The 24,483-nt window shown below is 39.3% G+C and overlaps 3 protein-coding genes across 6 annotated transcripts; all 3 read left to right on the top strand.

Annotated features, from left to right (window-relative positions):
- The first annotated feature begins 2,038 nt into the window (after nucleotides 1–2,038).
- LOC110702667 (probable magnesium transporter NIPA8) lies at nucleotides 2,039–9,795 on the top strand. Of its 3 annotated transcripts, none has more exons than XM_021880419.1 (14): nucleotides 2,039–2,361; nucleotides 3,389–3,624; nucleotides 6,033–6,117; nucleotides 6,198–6,259; nucleotides 6,464–6,549; nucleotides 6,636–6,709; nucleotides 7,646–7,748; nucleotides 7,878–8,003; nucleotides 8,097–8,196; nucleotides 8,356–8,412; nucleotides 8,601–8,691; nucleotides 8,788–8,854; nucleotides 9,023–9,122; nucleotides 9,301–9,795. In XM_021880419.1, exons 2-14 carry the CDS (start codon nucleotides 3,532–3,534, stop codon nucleotides 9,517–9,519), a joined length of 1,263 nt encoding a protein of 420 aa, XP_021736111.1. In that variant the 5' UTR covers nucleotides 2,039–2,361; nucleotides 3,389–3,531; the 3' UTR covers nucleotides 9,520–9,795. The 3 variants fall into 3 exon arrangements, with proteins under 3 accessions (XP_021736111.1, XP_021736109.1, XP_021736110.1); XM_021880417.1 differs by having other exon boundaries at nucleotides 2,040–2,361; nucleotides 8,293–8,412; XM_021880418.1 differs by lacking the exons at nucleotides 2,039–2,361; nucleotides 3,389–3,624 and adding an exon at nucleotides 4,402–5,912 and having other exon boundaries at nucleotides 8,293–8,412.
- Nucleotides 9,796–10,450: 655 nt separating this feature from the next.
- LOC110702668 (la-related protein CG11505-like) lies at nucleotides 10,451–17,201 on the top strand. 2 transcript variants are annotated; one of them, XR_002507544.1, is made up of 2 exons: nucleotides 10,451–12,064; nucleotides 17,108–17,201. XR_002507544.1 is itself a non-coding variant. In XM_021880420.1 (1 exon), the coding sequence occupies exon 1, from the start codon at nucleotides 10,888–10,890 to the stop codon at nucleotides 12,004–12,006; it is 1,119 nt and encodes a 372-aa protein (XP_021736112.1). In that variant the 5' UTR covers nucleotides 10,452–10,887; the 3' UTR covers nucleotides 12,007–12,249. The 2 variants fall into 2 exon arrangements, 1 of the variants encoding a protein (XP_021736112.1); XM_021880420.1 differs by lacking the exon at nucleotides 17,108–17,201 and having other exon boundaries at nucleotides 10,452–12,249.
- On the top strand, nucleotides 13,667–14,116 carry LOC110702352 (DNA damage-inducible protein 1-like). Its single transcript, XM_021880058.1, has one exon. The coding sequence runs from the start codon at nucleotides 13,667–13,669 to the stop codon at nucleotides 14,114–14,116; it is 450 nt and encodes a 149-aa protein (XP_021735750.1).
- Nucleotides 17,202–24,483: the final 7,282 nt, after the last annotated feature.

Genomic DNA, 24,483 nt, shown 5'->3' with positions numbered 1-24,483 from the left:
TTCTTCCTAAATAAAAGAATTACATTATAATTCAACACAAAAAAAATTACATTATAATTCAACAAAAAAAACTAATAAACACTATTAGAAAAAAGTCACTGCCACCAGCCCACCACCGTAACCATCACAACCACCGCCACCAGCCCACCACGCACCACCGCAAAGCCACCAGCCTTTGACCGCCTTCCTTGAAATCAGCTTCAGATTAACGTTTCTTCGCCCTAGAAAATCAACTTCACCAAAATAAATCACAATCAATACCAAATTCAACAAAAATATTCAACAAATCAACTAATATAAACAAATTCGAAGTCAATCAAACACAAATTTCCAGAAAATATTTAAAAAACAAAAAAAAAACCCTCATCCCCCAGACCACCACGACCTAAACCTCATCACAAAATTAAAAAAAAAATCTACCAAAAATTACTTAAAAAACAAAATAAAATATTAAAAAAAGAACATACCTTGAATTCCACCAAAACCTTGAAATTGGCTTGAAATTTGGGTTTTAATGGTCAAATTCGACCATGCATGAAAACTCTAGTTCTAGAGTTTTCATGGTCGAATTTGACACGAAAAACCATGAAAACCGAAGTTCGTGAAACCGAGAACAAAGCTCGTCAAAGTTGTTGTTGTTGGTGTTGCGGGCGGTGGTTGTTGTTGGTGTTGCGGGCGGTAGAGGAGATCGAAAAGAAAGAAAAAAAAAAGACTCACCATTTTTGTGGGCTGAGGAAGAGGAGCTCGAAAAGAAGGGAATTCATGGTGTAAATACAAAAATTCGCCATGAGAAATAAAGGAGGAGAGAGAAATGAAGGAGATCAAGAATGGAGGGGATGAAACGAGGGAAGAGGAGAAAGAAGAAGAGAGAGAGTGAGCAGGAAGAGAGGAGAGAGAAACGAGCGTGAGAAATAAGAGAGGAGAGAGAAGAAGAAGAAGAGGCGTGAGGAGGAGAGAGAACCCCGCTTTTAGGGTTTTTTAGCAAATGGCAAGCGGTTCAATGTCCAAACCGCTTGCCATTCACATTTTGGCAAGCGGTTCACCCAAAATCTGCATGCCATTTGCTTGTTTTTTAGGTGTTATTGGAAGCGGAATTCATTAACCGCTTGCCATTTGGGGCGTCTCATTACGTTTTTTCTACTAGTGAAGGGTTAGGGGTTATGGCCTGTTTTGGGGGTCGGGCTTGGAGGGGGAGTTGTTTCCGATTTGGGCGGTTGGGGAAGGGGGTTTAGTAGAGGGCGAAGGTGTCGATTGGGGGCTAAAAGGGGGTGTCTTATGGGTCAGTTTTGGAGGCGGATAAGAGATGGGGTGGTATTCGATGGAGCTAGGGAAGAGGGGATGCGGTTGGGGAAAGGGGAGTTATTTCCGACAGTTAGGGCTAGGGATGGGGGTGGCAGACTGGTTTTTTTAGACCAATTAAAGTGTTACACGTGGCATCTTAAGATTTTTTTAAAATAAAAAAACTTTTTCAGCAGATTACCGATTTCGGGATTGTTAGAAGAACCTGAGGTGAAAGTTGAAATTATTGCTGAATAGTCGTAAGTCAGAATTATTCAATGTAAGGCCCTGTTCACTTCACCTTAAAAAAATAATATTAAGTAAAAATAATTTCAGTTCAGTAAAAATAAGTTCAGTTAAGTAAAATTAATTTCACTTCAGTAAAAATAAGTTTAGTTTAATAAAATTTAGTTATTTTAAAGAAGAATTATAATAGAAAATCAGTAAAAATAATTTCAGTTCAGCAAAAATAATTAAGTTCATTAAAATTAATTTAAGTTCAACAAATATAATTTTGTTTCAATAAAAATAATTTTAGTTCAACAAAATAAGGTGAAGTGAACGGAATCTAAAGCGGTTATTAAAATGTATTTTTCCTAAATAAAAAGAAAGTTCCAAAAAAACATAGGGGCTGCAGGGGTTAAGAACTTGTGCCGGAGCAGCTATCAACGTCAACTCTAATTTGACCGGACACCTTCGTGGCCTTCCAATTACGCCAACAACTTTATACAAAATAAAAGTAAACTCGTTTTTTTTTTTTCGTTTATACTAATCAAACCAAAATCTCCTTAAATTCCCATTTTTTTTTTGTCTACCATCTAATCTTGATCTCTCTCTCCAATATATTTTTTCCTACAATTTTTTGGTATTCTTATTATTACTCCATTATCCAATCTATTTTGTGATTTTTAGGGAGTATAAATAGCGAAAAAAAACAAAAGTATTTCCTGAAGATCCGGTTAAAATAAGTACATTTTTTTTTTGGACCGATTTATAATTGCAATTGCAAAGCCCTTTTATTATAAATCATCTATTATATCTGGGTTTTAATCCTTCTTCCTAATGTTGACGTTTTAGCTTCAGGTAATATGTTTCTTCAGCTTGATCTTTCATTTCCATTTAGTAGAAAATATTCGAATTTTCTCAGTAAATTAAATCAATAATGGGTTCCTATTAATTGTCTTTTCTTTTCTTTTATTATCTGGGGTTGTTAAATTTCTGAATCAAATTGTTTTTTGATAGATTTTGGGGTTTGAAAATTTCTCTACTGAATCAATTGGCTGCAATTATGTTAAGGTTGTAAGAATAATACATTTACTGAATTGATTAGCTGCATATTTAAGGTAATTGCATTGCTTAATTTGATGTTGGGTTTTGGAATTAATTGAATTAGCTGTATCTCAATTGGGTTTTAATTTCTTTGTTTTTTGAGTGAGTTTTGTAAGCTTGTTTCCTTAATTTCATGCTCAGTGTGGATAAATTTACCCATATTATTGTGATTGCGGCGATTTAAGGCACTCATCTTTGGGATGTAGAGTTGGGAACTGTTGGAATTGTATGGATTTATTGTACTGGTTAGACTTGAGTGATCATCTGCTATTTTGGTGTTAAGCTGTGACATTTTTGAAAAGTTTAGGTTTTGGTAGCAGTTAGCTGGTGATTTTCTCTTCTCTTGAATGCTAAGAGTTTGTGATCTTCATATAAGTCTTTGAAAATTTTGTCTGTGTGCCGAAACAGCTTCGTGGTCTTTTAAGGGTAATAATGCATTTATAATGACCTCGATAGACTGTTGATGGACGCAGCACATGTAATGGCTCACCTTGCCCCTCTTAAGTTTTCTATTCGAGTGTGGGTTGGGGAAGGTCCTGTAGCTATTTCTGATGTAGTTGCCGCAGACTATTGCTTATCCTTCAATGATAATTAATTGCCTTGTGGCTCTTATAAAAAAAATATAATAAAAAAAAAAACTGTTGATGGACGGGGTTGACTGGTAGGTTGGTGGTGTTATTCTTGTTATTGATCTTGAGCTTCTCTTGCTAACTGCTTCTATTGCTTTTGGATTATTGCTGGGAAGAGACTTATGGCTAATGACCTAGGGATTGATGGACAGGTACAATGTCGAAGATGTCCGTGAATATTTGATGATGGACTCGGCCTTGTTCATAACCTTTGAAGGAATTATCGGCTTTAGGACTCTGCAACTTCAGGAAGACTGTATATTTGATTAAGTTGACATAAGGAATCTTGGACAACATGGGAGAGTGGGTTATTGGAGCCTTCATTAATCTTTTTGGAAGTATTGCTATAAACTTTGGAACTAACCTTCTCAAATTAGGTCATACAGAGGTATGATGTTAGAGTTTGTTTTTATATTGCCGTTTTTCATCAGTCATGGTCCAAAAGTTCTGTAAGCTTAGCATGAAAACTTTAGTTAGAAATTGTAAGTTTGAAAAAAAAAGGAAAATTTGCCAAGAATAATACCACCTTTCATCGGTATTCCAATAATAGAACCACCTTTAGATTATCTCAAAATAACACGACCTTTGACACACATCTTCTATAAATAGAACGTGACCTGTTGGTAACCTGTTTAATAGGTTACTTGTGACATGTGTCACAATGTGATTAGTCTTTTTTTTTTATATCAATTTTCCATTTTTTAAAATAGCCCCCCTAATCGGAAACCACCAGCGTGGGGCCCCCTCTTTTCCCCCGTCTCGTCCTCATCCGCGTTTCCGGCCCCCTCCCCTCTCCATCCTCGATTCCGGTCTCTCTACCCCGTCTCCGATTTCGGTCCCCCTTCCCTACCCTGTTCCCGATTCTGAACCCCCTCCCTTCCCTACCCAGATTTCGACACCCCCCCTCCCCTTCACGCAAGCTTTCTCTTTCTATTTCGGTTGGTAGGGGATAAGGTTTCGATCTCTCTTTCTTTTCCGGCAGGTGGTTGAAAAGGTTTTAATCTCTCTCAATTTTCCAGTAAGTGAGGGAAATGGTTTGGGAGGCGATTTCGAGGGCAGAGTGGTGGTTTTAACGCGGTTTCAAGGGCAGGGCGATGATTTTGAGATAGTTTTAAGGGCGAGGCGGTGGCTTTGAGGCGATTTCGAGGGTGTGGGTGGGGATACATGGCTGTTCGAGTGTGGGGGTGGGATGGAGGGCAGTTTCGAGGGTGAGGCTGTGGAGGGGGGGTTGTTCTCGGTGAGTGGTAGGCTAACAGGGGAGGATCTGAACAGGGAGGCCGGGGGAGGGGGAAAGGGGAGTGGAGGTGGAGGGGGGCTACTAAACAGGAAGATGGTTTTTTATTTATTTAAATTTAAGGTTTTTCTATTAAAAAAATTAACAAATTACAACGCGACACGTGTCCAATGTAACCTATTAAACAGGTTACCGGTTTTTTGTTCTATTTATAGAAGATGTATGTCAAAGGTCGTGTTATTTTGAGATAATCCAAAGGTGGTTCTATTATTGGAAGACCGGTGAAAGGTTGTATTATTCTTGGCAAATTTTCCAAAAAAAAAATTGTGAACACAAATGTAACACTTTTGTAGTTCTACTTTTACTTGTAGGTTTGCTAATGCACAACTTTAACCAATAATATATTTTCTATTACTTTAAAGTATATTTTGAAAATATATATAGAGACAAATCCAATGACACTGTACGTGATATTTGTTTCCCCTCCATATTAGCTAAAAATATGGTTAAAGTGAGTTTTGTGGATAGTGTACAAAGTCAAAGTGAAAGAACTAATGCAAAACGGAGGGAGAGCAATATTGTATCCATCATATTTTATAAATTTTCCAAGGTAAAAGGTTGCTGTAAAGTTTGTTGGTGTGTGCCAAGGTAAAGGTTTCTGTAAATTTGTAGGTGGTGTGTTGAGAGATTCAAGCCATACAACTTATTCTTTGGCTAGTCATAATTAATAGTCTCAATTGGTCAATTAAATGTATAAATTTTCTCTTCCAACCCTCTATTATTTAATTTATTTTGGCCATTCAATGTAGTAACTGCTGGTTTTGAGCCTTGTTACATCTGTTGCTATTTTCAATGTGGAATGGGTTAGTCTCTTGAGGCTGAGAAAACATTCTCTATGCTAAGACACATGTACAGAGTTCAAACATATAACTTTATCTTGCCTGTATGGTAGTCCAGTCAATCTGATACAGATGTCCACAACTCCACATACCTGTATTCAATATTAGCTGTCCCTTAAACTTTATTTTTTTTTGAATTGCGTTGGTTTGGGAATGTAAGACGGAGACCCCAGGGTGCACCGGTACGAAGAGTGGAAGAGTGGGATCATGGACAACTTAAACAAGAGGGAGACTGAAAATGACTAGGTTGGAAGGAGTTAGGAAGGATATGAAGCAAATGGATTTGCATGAGAATAAAGTATTTGATTGTAAGGGATGGATGAAGAACATTTTTGTGTATGACTATATGGAATAATCACCTTTGCCCCACTTATGGGATTAAGGCTTTAATTGATTGATTGCTATATAGCAATAATAACTTCTTAGAGAAATTTATTCTGGAAAGGGGGAGTACTTTTAAGGCCTATGGTTTGGCAAGATATCTTATGGTGTCTGGATAAAGCAACTGTGTACTTGAGCATGCATTATGAGATGATCTGGAAGGTGTTTAATAATATAATCAAGTTTTTTGAGATTGATTGAAACCTTTTGCAACATTAGTTTCTATTACCTTTTCACAGCATTTTTCAATGATCATTTACGACCTTAAATGAATATATGCAGAGAGAGAGGTTTTTACTCGAGAATAAAGACACTAGTGGGAAGGCTTTATTGAAGCCTGTCTCTCATTTTCAGACGTGGAGAGTTGGTCAGATATCTCTGCACCTCTTTTAATTTAATATCCAAGGTATTTCTGCTTATAATATGATCTTTTAAACAAATGTGCAGGTATTCTATTTTTTGCTTTTGGAAACTGTCTCAATTTTTTCTCATTTGGATATGCTGCTCAGGTTAGTTAGCTTGATAAGCAAATGGATCCTAGTTACACGCTTATACTAATTAAATGACAAGTAAATAACTACTGCTATGTATATAATGTAAATAATTGGCTTCCACTTCATGATTTCATATTACCCTAGCTAATTTTGTTATTTTAGTGATTCTCTCTTTCCCCACCCTGATTTTTTTTCTTCATATTTCTTTGTCTTTGACAGTCACTTCTTGCAGCTCTAGGATCTGTTCAGTTTGTCTCAAACATCGCGTTTGCGTTCTTCGTTTTGAACAAAAAGATTTCAGTAAAGTAAGCTTGTCTTAATTGGAGATTGTCGCCATCAGATGCATTATTTCAGCTTACCAGCTTTATTTTTCTGTTTTGCACTTCTGCAGGGTATTGGTAGCCACAACTTTTATTGTTCTTGGAAATGTTTTCCTTGTTGCCTTTGGCAATCACCAGTCACCTGGTACTGTCTCAGTTTAGTTTCAAGAAATTCAATCCTTTTGGCTGATCTGTATAATAAAGTCTTTGAACTTTGAAGTATTTTTTGTTGTTGATTGTCAACAGTAACGGACTATTCAGTTAATTAGAATCTTAATCTAATTGTTTTACATTTGGGTTGACTGTGTGCTGTAATGCCTACTACCTAATTACCACCTCTTTTTGAAATTGATGTATGCTTTATTAGATCCTTGCACAGAGTCTTTAAATTATTTATTCTTGGACAATTTGCTGTGAAAAGAATTATGAATTAAAGCAGGTTTCTCTTCATTTATGTGGTGTTTGAGGCTTCCTGTAAACTAACCAGCTTGACTGTGACTAGGGTGGCATAGTATGGTTAATATCTCTATACCCACATACATTGGGTTTAATGATATTATTTCCTTCTTTAGTATAGATTGCTGCAAGCTATATTTCTTTGATAATCCATTAATGACTAATAAGAGAACAGGAACTTTATTCTTTTTCACGCTTGTCCTTTCTCTTGATAAGATTGTGTTTAGCCTTTATGTCTGGGCAGGAATCATGTTGTAAATTGTGTTGTAACTCCTAAATGTAGGTGATCACACAAGAACTTATTAGATTTCTCGGGTTTGTTAAAACTAGAAAGATTGTATATAGTTGAGAAGGTAAGCCAGGACATGGACTGTATGCTTAAGCTTAGCTATGGATCAAAATAAAATGTCCAATTCTGCTGTATGTATCTCACAAACATTATTTTAGTATAGCATAAATATGGTTTAAGATGATGCAGTTTGTGTTGGATGTATTTGGATTTGCTAGTCTAAAGCTTCCCTGTTCATCATGGTTATAAGTGGTTGAATCTGTTAATTTAATGAATGAGCTTCTCCATGCAATTGTTTATGCTCGAATGGTCTTTGATTCATTTTGCTTGTTTCAGTGTATACACCAGAGGAGTTGGCAGAGAAGTATAGCAACATAACATTCCTACTTTACTGCTTGACTTTGGTAATTGTTGTTGCCTTTCATCACTATCTCTACAGGTCAGCTAACTGAATCTCACAATGAGCATGTATCTTTTAGAGCATGTATTAACTTCTTTCCAATTTATATAGTAACTGGCAAGACTCTTCTGCCATCCAATTTTAATTTAATTTTATCTGGATTTGCAGAAGAGGAGAATTACTTGCAACTTCTGGGCATCAAATCAAAGCCTATTGGCAAATGCTGCTTCCTTTTTCCTATGCAGTTGTTTCAGGCGCAGTAGGATCTTGTTCTGTGCTGTTCGCTAAGTCTCTGTATGATATCTTTGCAACTTTGATCACCTTTATTTATTTTATGATGGTTGACAAATATGGTACTGAGATGGTTTGATTTCTTTGCTTTGGCAGCTCTAATCTTTTGAGATTGGCTATGTCCAGTAACTATCACTTGCATAGTTGGTTCACATACTCCATGCTTCTACTGTTTCTCAGCACAGCTGGTTTCTGGGTAAGGATTATTGAAACCACCCTCTTAATGCAATATTTCAGTATGCTGTGTTGCCTTAATGCCTCAGTCCCGATTAATTCTCTTATATCGTTCCAGATGGCTAGGTTAAATGATGGACTGGCCTTCTTTGATGCAATTGTCATAGTTCCCATGTTTCAGATTGCATGGACTTTTTTCTCTATTTGTACTGGATTTGTTTACTTTCAGGAATATCAGGTGCTTTTCTCTCTCCTGTCACTTTGTTCTATTCTTATGAGACATACAATCCTTTTGTTTTCATATCCCTCCTCTTCTTCTCGCTCTTTGCTCTCCCTCTCCCAAGGGGTGGATGTTGAATAGACATTTTGTTACTTTATAACTATTTACAAGTTCAGATAGAGAATTTATTTTATTGCCTTGAGCAGGTCTTCAATACGTTACGGACAACAATGTTTATTCTGGGCATGATGTCTGTGTTCGTAGGCATTACTTTGCTTGCTCCAGATGAGGTTAAAGGTATTCTTATTGATTGTGGGTTAGTATTTTATTTGAAGTCTGCAATATAGAGACTAGGCATTAATCATGTTTGACTTGAACATTGAATATTCTTAGGTGGTGAAGTCAAAGATGGTTCCTTGGATGCTATCACATCTCCAAGTGTTGCAAATGATGAGGAAAGGTAAACAAAATGATTCAACTTTGCTGGTCCGTATGTAGGGCTAGTTTGATCTGATTACTAGGGCTGTTACTTTTCTGCCTTCCATCATTTGGAGTATTTGGACTGTCTGCTAGTCGTTTTGTTTACTAATTTGGGGGGTAGAAACTTATGCTTTTTTACTGGCATCAGGTTGTTGGTTACATCACTGGAGGATACTCAAAACAAAGAGGTGAAGCCAATTTTACGAATTATGTTAACCAAGGCTGTAGATGTCATGCTCAAAGCAAAGGTGCACTTTTGACATTCTTTCTAAAGTTGACCTTCTTATATGAATTTATAATTTGAAGAAGTATTGCTCAAATCACTGTAATTAGTCTTAGTTAATATTTTTATTATTATAGTGACTATACTTCTGTAGTACTGCACTACTGTCTTGCAACAAAAATTAACTGTTTCTTTCCTTGCAGACTACTTGCTTATTAGCATTAGGAATGGGAGAAAATTCGATGAATGCATCTTCCGTTTTTGTGATGCCTATGTTATCCTCAAAGCTAACTGGATTTAGAGGCGGCAGTACTGCTGACCGGACCAAGTTTTTCCTGATGAGAGGTAATGGTTGGGATAAGATCCCAATGGACGAGGATAAACTGCTGGAGACAAGCTCACTGGTCTCGCAGAGTGTGTGATAGAATTAGTTGTGTAAGTCCCCAATAATCTTTTACACTATTTTTCTGGTGTCACACTTGACACCCTCTTATTGTTAAAATCTGTAGGTCACTAGAGTGGTGTATAAATATATCTTCCTTTCGAGTTTGTTGTAGCCTGAAGTCAAAATGTATTTTAAAGTTGTACATACTCAGTTCTCGGAAACACGAGATTCGTTGTACTATAAATTTTCAAGTAAATATGTCATAGAAATTGATGTTTCAATTTTCGAAGTAAATGTATCCGAATTCTCAGCACTCTCCTCCAACTGCATACCGTGAAGTCTTTGTTGACTAGCAAAATTTCTTGTTCTGGCGGCTTTTGAATGCTAACTCTCTAGATTGAACATAGTTGAGTTTACTTTTACTTTCCTATGATAGGTTTGTAATAAATGTTCATACAAATCTGGGTTGTTCAGTGTTTTCTTTTTCATTACACGTCTATCTCATTAAGGAAAACATATCAAATGGAAGGAAGAAAAAGTAAGCCTAAAAACTTTGAACTAATATATGAAGATAAGTAAACTCTTTTAAGAATCTACAATTCCAGATTTTTTGTGGATGTGGTTGTGGACTTGTGATTGAAGATTTGCAGAGCAGTGTCATTGCTCCACCTTCTAGACTGCCATTACTTCTAGTCTTCTGTTGCAACGTGACCATGCAAACGCCTAGAGCTGTTATTTGAAAATGGGGCTTTTGAAACCGACTCGAATCGATAATTGTCCAATTACTCAATAAATAAGCCAATGTGCAACCTCAAATTTACACATCTTTTGTATACTCCCATCGTTAAAAATGTAACTTTTGATCAAATAAATTCTTTTCTCATTTTTTCATGTTCACCTTTAATCGACCAATCTCCCTTATACTTATTTTTTATTACGTAATAACTTTTTAAGTACAAGCATTGAAAAACAAATGAAATTTATGAGTTACTAAACAAAAAAATAAATAAGAACAGCTAATGAAACAAGAGGAATTTGTCATACTGAAAAAGCATCCAGAACTAGCAAGACACGCTGGCTAAATTCTTAGAATGGTCTTCGATATTTCCTACATTCTGCCAATTTCGTAATTCAATTACCCATTTCCAAGATTCATCTTTAAACACCTTAACTCATCAAATTTGTCTAAGTCCAAATTTTCATAAACGTGTCATTCACCCTGAAAATGACCGTTAGAAAGTAGATCATCATAAACTTTTACAAGAACAAACACAAATCATGAACTGTTAAACCAGCCGAACTTCCTCTTTTCTTCTAGAAAAATCTCTAACAATTAAAATAATTGTGATTTGAAAAACCCAACAACAAAACCCAGAAAACAAAAAAAAAAAAAAAAAAAAAAAAAATGGAATTGGAAATCAAAGTATTGTGGTGTAAAGGTTTATCATCATTCAATTTCTTTCAAAAACTCACAGTTTATGCAGCTGTTTCAATAACCTCTGAAAATGAGAAGCTACTACTCACCCAAGACCAAAATCAGGAACAAAAAACTATTGTTGATGAAGATGGGGATGGTAATCCAGAATGGAATCATTCCATGAAGTTCGATTTACGCCCTTTGAAATCATTCATCCCTAATTTTGAAGATTTGTGTCTTCTACTCGAGCTGCGAAATCACGGACAGTTGTTTGGGGATAAAACTATTGGGGAGGTTCGTGTTCCGTTGACGGAATTGATTCAATCTGTTGGAGGTGAGATTGCCAGATTTGTTAGTTATGAGGTGCGTAGTCCTGAAGGTAAACATAATGGTATTCTTGATTTTTCTTATAAGGTTATTGGTAATAATACAACTTATAATAGTGGTAATATTAATTCAATTCATAATACTATTACTGGATACAACCATCATCATTGTGGTCATGAACAAGAATATGAAAGTCATGGACATGATATAAATTCTGATACTCATGTCATAGGACACCATCATCATCATCATCATCATCACCATCATCATCATTCACAATTGGATGGTAATACGAATTCCAATAATGAATACCATCATCATCATTCGCAATTGGATGGTAATAATACAAATTCAGATACTCATGTCATACGATATAATCATCATCATTCGCAATTGGATGGTAATGCAACAAATAATACAAATTCAGATGTTCATGTCATGGATTACCAACATCATCATCATTCGCAGTTGGATGGATCTCCTTCAGTAGTGATTCAGTACCCAAAGATTGATTTGGAGGAACATTTAGCTCCGCCATTGGTTTATCCTCCTCCCTCATCATCATCATTTGCAGCAAATTCTACCCATTATCCTCCTGCTTCTGCTGTATACCCTCCGCAACCACCACAAACGTGGGCCGATACTCCACCGCCGATGTCCCATTATCCACCACCACAGCCTTATGTTTATCCGCCACCAACAAGGCCTCCGCCACAACAGCAACCCTATGGGGTCCCACATTGGGGGTATCAAAGGCCTCCTGACTATCATCATTGGTAAACATAATAGTCAAAGTGTTAGGATCCAACCTCTTTCATCATGTATTTTGCTTTCTTATGTCTTTATTTAGCTTATGTTAAACTTTCAATGTATTCGTGTAAGTAGTTTAGGCGCTAGAGGAGATTATTGTGTTACTGTCATTTCAGTGTTCACTAATATTTCTCCATGTAAGCAATATAAAGCTCTATATGGAGCGATGGTTGAATGAATGAAAAAGCTCCTATTCGGGTTGCCTTGCTTTAAGACTTGTGTGTTGATTTAAGCCTTTATAGATATTGTGCTTGCCTTGTTTTAAAGCTCCCCACCAAACCAAGAGACTCTCAAAGACGCCTACATCCTTGTCGGTTCCGCTTGTGTCCGCTTCGAAGTATCGACCGTCACAAGCCCCGACCCTGCACTCGTTACTAACGATTGCCTCATTGAGATACCTTTGGTCCGTGTTGCTGTGTGCCCACGAACCTCTCTCACTCTAGGCTTGCGTTCTTGTTTCTAAAAGATAAGAGCGCGCCGCACGATCCGGTGTCAAACCACTCGGACCGTGACAGTTGGTATCAGAGCCAACGCTGCATCGTTGCCTAAACTCGTGTTCAAGTAGCACGCCAGTGATGGAAGATAATCTTGAATACACCTTCGAACAACGGCTGGCCTGGCTTGAGGGCAAGTCCGAACAATGGGCCTTCCTAGAGGAAAGGGTGCCCAAGCTCGAAGATATTGTGATTAAGCAGGATAATGAAATCAGCATTCTACGTTCCACAGTAGATGGACTGTTGGAGCAACTGAATTGTGTCCAGGCACTAGCTGATGAGGCACTCGACAAGTGTGCCACTATGCATGCTCCTCAAGGCTTTGGGGGCAGTGGGGGTGCAAAGATAAAGCCGCCCAAGCCCCAAACCTTTGATGGGGCAAGAGATTCGAAGCAAGTCGACAACTTCATCTTTGACATGGAACAATACTTCCGGATTTGTCAAATAGAGGATCCCTTCAAGGTGGATACTGGCACCATGTATTTAGTGGAGGACGCGAAGTTGTGGTGGCGCACCAAATATGCCGACATTCAAGCAAAACGAATCACGCTTGATAGTGGGGAGGATCTCAAGAAGGAGATCAAGAACCAGTTCTGCCCGGATAACACTGAGTTCGTGGCTCGCACAAAGTTAACCACCCTACACCACAAGACTTCCATTCGAGAATATGTGAAGGAGTATTGTGCGTGCATGTTAGAGATCCAAGATATGTCAGAGAAGGATCGATTGTTCAACTTTGTGCGAGGTTTGAAGGATTGGGCGCAACGTGAGATTTGGCGCCAAAAGATAGACACTCTAGCCGGTGCTATAGCAGCAGCTGAGAAGTTAATGGATTACTCACCCGATAAGGGCCCTAATCAGAAGAAGGGGAACAATGGACAAGCAACAACCACTCCTAGAAGCCAACACCCCGCCTCCCAATTTAGCTCAAACAATGTTGGGAGTAGGTACAACAAGATTGTGGGGGACGACTCTAGAAGGAGTGGAGCTTCCTCTTCATCAAGTAAGGGAAGCACATCAACCTTCTCAACGGGGAACAGACCCCTAACATGCATTCTCTGTCGGGGCCCTCACAAGTGGTTCGAATGCCGTCATAAGGGAGAAAAATCGATAGTCTCCAAAAGAAGTTATCGGCGATGACGGTGGAGTCAAAACAGACCGAAGAAGCATGCGAAGTAGAACCTGATGAGGAAGAGCCCTCAAGGCTGGGCGCGGTGCACATGTTGTACGCCATGGGAAAGGAAGAGCCCGAGGAGAGGTCCAAAAACACTGAGTTGATGTATGTAGAAGTGTTGGTGAATGGGAGGAGGGGCAATGCGATGATTGACACCGGGGCCACCCATAACTTCATATCCCAAGGAGAAGCTCGAAGATTGGGGCTGAAGCCGATTCAAGAAGGGGGTAGTATGAAAGCTGTTAACTCAGCTGCCAAGCCAGTTCATGGGGTTGCAAGGAACATCCCAACAAAGCTGGGGGACTGGAGCGGAAACCTGGATTTCACTGTAGCCACCATGGATGACTACCTTGTACTCGGTATGGACTTCCTACGTGCAAGTAAAGCTGTCCCGATGCCCCATCTGGGGTAGTATTAGTAGCTGGACAACAGCCTTGCCTCCTCAAGACTTGCAAGATGAGAAAAGGGTCTAAAGGCCCCTCCTTTCGGCAATGCAACTAAAAAAGGGGTTGAAAAGGAACGAACCCACATTCCTTGCTACTCTATCAGTGAAAGAAGATGAAGCCCCTCATGAAATCCCCGCAGCTTTAGATAAGCTTCTCACGGAATTTGAGGACCTCCGCCCCAAAGAGCTCCCAAAGGTGCTTCCTCCTAGGAGGGCTGTGGATCACGAGATTGAACTTGTTCCTGGTTTGAGGCCCCCTGCTCAAGGCCCTTACCGTATGGCCCCTCCCGAGCTAGCGGAACTTAGAAAGCAACTGGAAGACTTACTAGAGTCAGGATTCATCCGCCCCTCGAAAGCTCCTTATGGAGCTCCCGTGCTCTTCCAGAAGAAACAAGATGGGAGCCTCCGATTGTGCATAGACTACCGAGCCCTCAACAAGGTCACAGTGCGGAATCATTACCCCATTCCGTTGGTGGCGGACTTGTTCGATCAACTAGGGGATGCAGTGTTCTTCACGAAGTTGGATATGAAATCTGGCTATCACCAGGTTCGCATTGCTCAAGGAGATGAACCGAAGACCGCATGTGTGACGAGATATGGAGCATTTGAGTGGCTAGTTATGCGTTTGGATTGACCAATGCCCCCGCAACCTTCTGCACCTTGATGAATCAAGTGTTCCATGAATTTCTCGACAAATTTGTAGTGGTGTACCTGGATGACATTGTAATTTATAGCAAGACCTTTGAAGAACACCTCGACCACTTGAGAAAAGTGTTTGAGAAGCTGCGAAAACATCATTTGTTCGTCAAGCGAGAAAAATGTGCTTTCGCCCAAGAAGAAGTTGGGTTCTTGGGACACTTTGTAGGTAAAGGCCGCATACGGATGGATCCAAAGAAGATACAAGCAATTCAGGATTGGAAAGATCCAAGGAACACTTCCGAGCTTCGGTCCTTTCTAGGCTTGGCAAATTATTACCGCAGATTTATCAAGGGATACTTCGAGTTAGCCAGTCCCCTCACCGACCTCTTGCAGAAGGATCGTCGTTGGGAATGGTCAGAGAAACAGCAAAAAGCTTTTCAGAAATTGAAAGATTCAGTAGTGAGAGAGCTAGTCCTCGCTCTCCCTAACCCCAACAAACCTTTTGAAGTAGAGACAGACGCTTCCGATTTTGCCTTGGGAGGAGTACTACTCCAAGATGGCCATCCCATCGCATTCGAGAGTTGGAAGTTGAACAGTACGGAAAGGAAGTACGCAGCACAAGAAAAGGAACTCCTAGCTATTGTGCACTGCCTTAGGGGCTGGAGACATTACTTGTTGGGCTCGAAGTTCATTGTCCGCACCGACAATACTGCTGCAACCCACTTTCTCTCTCAGCCTAAGTTGACGGGAAGACAGGCTCGATGGCAAGAATCCTTAGCTGAGTTCGATGTAGAATTTGCATACAGGACAGGGGCTAGCAACAGGGTAGCAGATGCGCTGAGCAGGCGAGAAGACCTGGCACCCCTACAAAGATTAGCCCCTTTAACTTCAAGAAACGTCGCTACCTCTGTGCGTGATCAAGTCAAAGCTTACTTAGGAGATGATCCGATGACAGGAACCATCAAGAAACTGATTGAAGAAGGGAAAACTAGACGTTTCTGGATGGAAGACGGACTCGTCTACACTAAAGGAAAGAAACTCTTCATCCCTAGAGCAGGTGGTTTGAGAAAGATGCTCTTGAGGGAATGCCACGACACGCTATGGGCAGGTCATCCGGGTTGGCAAAGGACACTCAGCTTACTGAGCACAGGATACTATTGGCCGGGGATGAAAGAGGACGTGATGAACTACACAAGAACTTGTCTGGTGTGTCAACAAGACAAGGTCGACCGACAGAAATCCGGTGGGCTCCTTGAACCGTTACCAATCCCTACTCGCCCTTGGGAGAGTGTATCCATGGACTTCATCAGTGGCCTCCCAAAGGTGGACCAGCTCTCCGCAGTAATGGTGGTTGTAGATAGATTCTCAAAATATGCTACCTTCGTTCCAATGCAAAAGGCATGTGGTGCTGAAGAAACTGCCTCATTATTTTTCAAGCACGTTGTGAAGTATTGGGGACTCCCCAAGAGTATAGTGAGCGACAGAGACACGAGATTCACAAGCATATTCTGGTCAGAGTTGTTTCGGATGATGGGGTCAGAACTCAATATGTCATCAAGTCATCATCCACAATCAGATGGGCAGACGGAGAGATTCAATGGGTTACTTGAAGAATATTTGCGCCACTTCGTCAGTGCCAATCAGAAGGATTGGGTGAGACTCCTCGATGTAGCTCAGCTTTGTTTCAACGCCCAAAAGAGCTCCTCATCAAACAAGAGCCCTTTCGAGCTGACCATGGGCCAACAACCTCTCTTGCCTCACACAGTAGCAGACACCGAGGCCGGACGAAGTACTCAAGCTCGAGAATTCAAAAGGGAGTGGGAGCAAAACACAGAGATTGCTCGGGCCTACTTGGAGCGAGCAGCTAGGATAATGAAGAAGTGGGCTGATCAAAACAGAAGACCGTTGGAGTTTGATGTTGGGGATATGGTGATGGTGAAAGTGTTACCCGAACAATTGAAGTTTTTGAGAGGAAGAGATTGAAGATTGATTTGAAAATACGAAGGCCCCATCCGCATCATAAAACGGATAGGGAAGAATGCGTACAAGGTCGAACCTCCAGCATGGATGAAGATACACCCAGTTTTTCACGTCAGCCGCCTCAAGCCCTACCACCCAGATCAAGAAGACTCAAGCCGCAACATCAGCAACCGAGCCAGCATCAGGAGCAGACAGCGCATCACCACTTCAGCAGAGACCTAAGGATCAAGAACTTTAGTCTCCTTAGTCATATTTTGTAAGTCGACGAGGACGTCGACAGCTTAAGTGGGGGAGGATGCTAGGATCCAACCTCTTTCATCATGTATTTTTCTTTCTTATGTCTTTATTTAGCTTATGTTAAACTTTCAATGTATTCGTGTAAGTAGTTTAGGCGCTAGAGGAGATTATTGTGTTACTGTCATTTCAGTGTTCACTAGTATTTCTCCATGTAAGCAATATAAAGCTCTATATGGAGCGATGGTTGAATGAATGAAAAAGCTCCTATTCGGGTTGCCTTGCTTTAAGACTTGTGTGTTGATTTAAGCCTTTATAGATATTGTGCTTGCCTTGTTTTAAAGCTCCCCACCAAACCAAGAGACTCTCAAAGACGCCTACTTCCTTGTCGGTTCCGCTTGTGTCCGCTTCGAAGTATCGGCCGTCACAAGCCCCGACCCTACACTCGTTACTAACGATTGCCTCATTGAGATACCTTTGGTCCGTGTTGCTTTGTGCCCACGAACCTCTCTCACTCTAGGCTTGCGTTCTTGTTTCTAAAAGATAAGAGCGCGCCGCACGATCCGGTGTCAAACCACTCGGACCGTGACACAAAGTATATCAAAAGTACTTGGTCAATAGAAAAGTTAGCATCTTATATAAGTTATAACCACGAGGTTGTGGAATCAAAGGGAGAGTGACGGATAACTCAAGTGGTTAGAGTTTCCCTCCCGGTGTGACTCTCTATACACTTAAAAGTTTGTGGAATCAAGGGGCATAACCGGCTTGCCTCTTAACCCGTATAGGTTGTAGTAGTCGGATAAGGGCCCTTTTTTACCAACAAAAATGTAATCTCTATGTCACAACTCACAAGGCAGATGATTTCAAGGTTATGATATTTTTGGATCACAATTTTGTAAGCCTTGAGTTTTCTTTGAATGACAAATCAAATTTAAACATTGTTGGACACAGTAAGTCAGTTTTTCTAAATGCGGTAACCCCTGATTATTTTTTGCCCTTTTTGTTGTTCAATACACATCTTAAAATGTTTATGTTTTCACTTTCATATACAAGTAACAATATAAAATGTTAATATTAATTAAAAATAGAATGAGACGAATCGATATTCGTCTGTCTCTCTATGGTGGAGTGTCTCTCTATGGTGTAATCATTAATTTTTGTTAGTTTAGTTGTTTGTTTATGTTTAAGGTTTGTTTTTGTGGTAGGGTTTATAAAAAATGTAATCATCTTTTGCCCTATTGTCAGTTCTTTGGTGAAGATTTGTTTGTGATTGCAACAGTTGTCAAGTTTTCAAACTTGTTCAAGCCAATCAGATGAGAATCATCCTTACGGCTACAACAAATGGTTAGGCCGTGTCTCTTCAAAAAAGCTGTATATTCAAGCAATGTGTACCACCATGCAAGATATTTTTTCAACAATCGTAGCTCTGATAAAGGAAAACCTAATTTGATTCAAATTTATGTACTCCCTCCGTGTTTTTTTTTAAGTGACACACTTTCCTTAAACGACCGTTTTTTTTAAGTGACACACTTCCTCTTTTAGAAATTCCTTACATTTTAATAATATATCTTCACCCCACTATCTCTTACTTTGTCATTTCTCACTCCTTTCATGGCTCTACTTCCTCTCGCATTCTTTTACTTTATCATTTCTCACTCCTCCAACCTACCCCACTAACATCTTATGTTATTAAAGTCAATAAAATCTCCTAAAACTACGTGTCTGTCAAACTGTGTCACTTAAAAAAACACGGAGGGAGTATTTGTTAATTTAGATTTCATTTGTAGATGATAGATGACTTTTTATTAATGAACTAATTTATTTACCAAAAAAAAAAAAAAAATTGAGACGAATAAAACAAGATCCTAAATGGCTATCTTTTCTTTTGTAAAATAATGGAAATTTATGATCAAAGTTTTCAAATTTTGACCCACATTTTAACAATGGGGCAAAAAAATAGGGACAAGGGAGCAGTAAGAATTGTAATTATTGTTGGGTTTCGGTGAGTCCAACCCATAGCGGAAAGAAACCCGACCCAAAACCAAACTTACAATAATTATAACCATAAAGCATAATTAACATAAACACAAGACTAAGTAAGAGACTAATACCTTTGTAGCAGCGTGCTTCGCTCACTTAATTGAGCTCTTACTTCGAAAGCTCTCAGCCTTGCTCACATGACCTCTAACGAAGTCCACCAGCAACGCGAGCACTGAAATTGGTCTATTGCTTTGGAGTTTGCAAAGCCCGACCTAAACCCGAGTAATTAATTATGTTCAAAGGTTTTCACAATGGTGATGCCTTTTTCAACACTTACTCAAGTGCTTTTCCAAATACCCCAAGTTGGGTATTTAAGGGAAATGCAAGGTGAGAAATGCTCACCCATCAATGTGGGAGATTTGATTTTTTCATTTTATTTTAAATTTAAAATAAAATTAATAATCAAGATACTGATAAATTAACAAGTGGCAAGCTCACATGAGAGGTTAGGTGAGGACCATTTGGAGAAGGGGGGTCGGGGGGACCAAACTTGCTCCCCACTCCCTCTCCCAAAACCGGCCAACACATACCCCCAACCCCATGTGAGACCAAATTTTGGGTGTGTGTTCGTTAGTTGCTTGGGTGTGACCCATAGTGTTCAGTCCAGATTAATTTATAATATTAATTATACATTAATATTACTGATCAGAAGCGGCCTCCACCCAGGCATTCCGATCACTTGACCTCACTGAATAATTAGATTTCTTATAATTCCGCACCCTCTATCAGAATAATACACTTGTTCAAAGGACACCATTCCTTTCAATCTCCCACTTGTCCTTCTGGATAAGTGTGCATTTAGTTTATACCCTTTTTCCTATGTCACTTAATATCTCTTCATGAACTATAAGGTAAGATTTATTCAACATCCTTATTATGTCTAGAAGTGTTTCTAGATCCCAAGTCTGATTGTCAATAAACAGATGGTTTCTAAAATCCATCCGAGAACGACCATGCATTTTACAGTCTCGCTCTTCGAGAGGCCTTGTAAACAACAAACACATCTTCCCTATTTTAGTAGGGGGAATTCTCAATCTTGTAACGTAGCTTCTCTTACTAAGAGGACCTAGCCGCCCGAGTGTTGCCGTTATAATCCCCTATACGACAGACATTTGACAACATCAAAGCGAACTAGTACTTAAACAAGAGAACTCACAATACTCATGGTCGAGGAAATAAGTTTCGATAGCCTTAATGAGAAGTATACTTATGACGATTTTAAATCTCTTAAAGTATTCTCATAGGTTAATCTAGTATGGTTCTAAACCAATACCTGTGCAAATGATTTATGACGATCATGTCCTTGTAGCATAAGAAACGGTGCTATTAAGTAAACTACACACCAATCTCAAATGGTCATTAATCGTCCATCGTTTAAATAACCTTAATTAGGGGGATAATTCTCGATTATAATATTCAATGTTCACTTAATAGGTGTTTCCTTACCAAGACTGGTCTTGATACCCTATTTTGAATATTCTTAAAATCGAATGGACTCATTATTTAATCCTAAATCACAATTAAATAGCAAACGGAATGATAAAATATTGCATGAAATTTGTATTACTCCAAAACTTGAATGGTTTTTCTTAGTATTTTACATTAAATGTTCAAAAATTAATTAAAACACTAAATAGGGAAATCAAAGCCAGTCTCCCACATGCCTGATTCCCATTGCCTCAACGTGCTTGTTGTGCTTCACTTGAGGAAAAGGTTTAGTAAGTGGATCGGCTACATTGTCATCCGTTCCAACTTTGCAAATTCTGATTTCACCTTCTGATTTCCATTCTCCAATCTTGTGAAACCGCCGCTTGACATGTTTGACCTTCTGATGTTCCCTTGGCTCTCTGGCCTAAGCAATAGCTCCATTGTTGTCACAATAGAGGGCTATTGGACCCTTGATTTAGTGTACAACATGAACTTCACCAGCGAACTTATGAATCCAAACAGCCTCCTTAGCCGCTTCAGCAGCTGCTAAGTATTTGGCTTCGTTGTGGAATCTGCAGTAGTGCTCTGCTTGGCACTCTTCCAACTAAACGCTCCTCCATTTAGACAGAATGCATATACAAATTGCGATTTGAAATCGTCTCAATCTATTTGGAAGCTCGCGTTGGTATAACCTTCAACGACTAATTCCTCTGAACCACCATACACCAGGAATTTATCCTTGTTCCTTTTCAAGTACTTTAGGATATTCTTGGCCGCAGTCCAGTGGGCCTCTCCTAGGTCTGATTGGTAATGGCTCGTAGCACTCAAGGCATACGATACATCTGGCCTAGTACATATCATATCATGGCATACATGATCGATCCAATAAGCAAAGCATATGGAATCTAATTCATCCTTACCCGCTCATCAGGTGTCTGTGGACACTACTTCTTGCTTAGGGTTATGCCATGCGACATGGGTAGGTGACCTCTCTTGGCCTCCTCCATGCCAAATCAAGCCAGTACCTTTTCAATATAATTACTTTGGCTAATCCAATCATCCTTTTCAATCTATTCCTATAGATCTTGATGCCTAGTTTGTACTGAGCCTCTCCCAAGTCTTTCATTGAGAAACACTTTCTAAGCCAGACCTTTACAGACTCTAACAACTGAATGTTGTTTCCAATGAGCAATATGTCATCGACATACAAGACTTGGAAGGCGATGTCACTCCCACTAACCTTCTTGTAAACACAAGATTCATCTAGATTCTTAATAAAACCAAACTTACTGATGGCTTCATCGAATTGCAGATTCCAACTCTTGATAGCTTGATTTATCCCATAAATGGATTTCTTAAGCTTACAAACTTTCCCAGCATTGTTTTGGTCGAAAAAACCTTTAAGATGTGTCATATACATAGTTTCTTCCATAATACCATTGAGGAAGGCGGTTTTGATGTCCATATGCCATATTTCATAGTTGTAATATGCAGCAATCACTAGGAGGATCCGAATGGATTTAACCATTGCGCCTGGAGAAAAGGTTTCATCGTAATCAATACCATGAACTTGTCTGTAACCTTTTGCTACCAATCTAGCTTTGTAAATGAATACATTTCCATCTTTGTCGGTTTAAAACTTGAAAATTCACTTACATCCGATAGGTGTGTAACCTTCGGGTAAGTCAACCAAGTCCTAGACTTGATTTTCAAACACGGAATCCATTTCAGATCTCATGGCCTCTTGCTATTTTGCAGAGTCGGTGCTTGCCATCGCTTGCTTGTAGGTTGCTGATTCATCTCCATCCATGATAAGGATGTCCTTATTCTTGGTTAATACTAAACCAAGATATCTATCAGGTTGAGATCTCAGCCTCTGAGACCTACGTAGGGTAATGGACTGAGCATTTACATTGTCGGTTTGACTTTGCACATTTTGATCACTTTGACCTGCGTCAACAGATATTGTTTGAGCACTTTGACTGTCATTGTGATTTTGTTGCTCATCCTCTCAAACTTCGTCGAGTTTGATTTTCCTCCCACTTGTCATTTTAGAAAGGTGTTCCTTCTCCATAAAGACACCATCGCGAGCAACAAAAACTTTGTTCTCCGATTTTTTGCCGAAGTAATACCCTTTGGTTTCTTTTGGGTAGCCCAAAAAGTAAACCTTGTCAGATTTGGGATGAAGTTTGTCAGAAATCAATTTCTTGACATATGCTTCGCATCCCCATATCTTTAGAAAAGATAACCTAGGAGGTTTCTTTGTCCATAACTCGTATGGAGTCTTTTCCACTGCTTTTGATGGAGCACGGTTCAGTGTTAGTGTCGCGATTAGAAGTGCGTGTCCCCAGAAAGAGATATGAAGATCACTAAGACCCATTGTTGATCTACCATGTCAAACAACGTTCGATTTCTCCTTTTGGATACTCCGTTCCATTGGGATGTTCCTAGAGGTGTGAATTCTTAAACTATACCCTTTTCTTTCTTATGGTCATCGAATTCTTAGCTCAAGTATTCACCACCTCGATCCGATCAAAGGGCTTTGATTTTCTTGCCAAGTTGATTTTCAACTTCACTATGAAATTCTTTGAACTTTTCAAACGATTCAGATTTGTGCGACATGAGGTAGACATAGCCATATCTACTATAGTTGTCTATGAAGGTGATGAAATATCGATGTCCATTTCTTGTGGTGGAGCTCATTGGTCCACATACATCGGTGTGTATTAGACCTAATAAGTCTCCTGCCCTTTCTCCCAGCTTGGAGAATGGCTGTTATAATCTTGCCTAATAAGAATCCTTCGCAATTCTCAAACGATTCTAAATCGAAAGAGTCAAGAACACTTTCATGTAGAAGTTTCTTGATGCGTTTGATGTTAATGTGGCCAAGACGACAATGCCACAAGTAAGTCTTATTTGACTCCATATTCTTAGCTCTTTTAGTATTATTATTCACATTATAAAGTTGTTTGTCTAAAGAAAGCACATAAAGACCATTTTCAGAATATGCAATACCATATAAAACATTATCGAGGTAAAACGAACAATTATTGTCCTTTACTCGAAATTCAAAACCTTTCGCGTCTAACGCCGAAATTGAAATGATGTTTTTGGTAATGTTGGAACATAGTAACAATTTTCAAGTTCCAAAGCAAGCCTAGAGGGAAAATACAAACTGAGAGTTCCTACAAATACGGCTGTAATTTTGGCTCCATTGCCGACCTGGAGTTCAACCTCTCCCTTTGCTAGCTTCCTAATGTTCCTTAGACCTTGAGAATTGGAACAAAGGTGTGAGCTACACCCATTATCTAATACCCATGATGTTGAGCTAGGGGAAGTTTAAGTCTATAACAAATATACCTGATTCAGAAGCAACAGTTCTATTCTTCTTATCTTCCTTGAACTTGAGGCAGTCTCTCTTCCAATGTCCTTTCTTCTTACAGTAGAAGCATTTGAAATCAGATTTAGAAGACTCTACCTTCTTCTCCTTGTTGTCCTTGGTAGCTTTAGACTTAGGCGGAAAGGTCTTCTTCTTACCCTTCCCCTTAAAGCATTTCTTCTTGTTGCATGAGAATTTGAACGACTTGCCCTTTTTTTTATCATGAGCATATCATGTTTCCCCTCATCCTTGAGCGTTTTCTTGGCTTGCTTCAACATACCTTGAAGATCGGTGAGGGTTTTCTCCATGTTGTGCATATTATAGTTCATCTTGAACTGATCATAGCCTTTGTGCAACGAGTAGATAATGATGTCAATTGCCATCTCGGTTGGATATCCTGCATTGAGCCTTCCCATGTTCTCAAACAATCCTATCATTTGGAGTACATGTGGGATGACTGACTCTCCTTTCTTGAGCTTGCTCTCAAGGATTTTTCTGTGGGTTTCAAACCTCTCAGTTCGGGCCTGCTTTTGGAACATATTATGCAGCTCAGAAATGATCTCAAAAGCTGTCTCCTTCTCAAAGAAAGTCTTTTGAAGCTCGGGAGACATTGTGGCCAACATGATGCATTTGA

Source organism: Chenopodium quinoa, unplaced genomic scaffold (assembly GCF_001683475.1).
Source record: "Chenopodium quinoa cultivar QQ74 unplaced genomic scaffold, ASM168347v1, whole genome shotgun sequence".
Lineage (NCBI taxonomy): Eukaryota > Viridiplantae > Streptophyta > Magnoliopsida > Caryophyllales > Amaranthaceae > Chenopodium > Chenopodium quinoa.
This window is presented reverse-complemented; position numbering and strand designations above follow the sequence as displayed.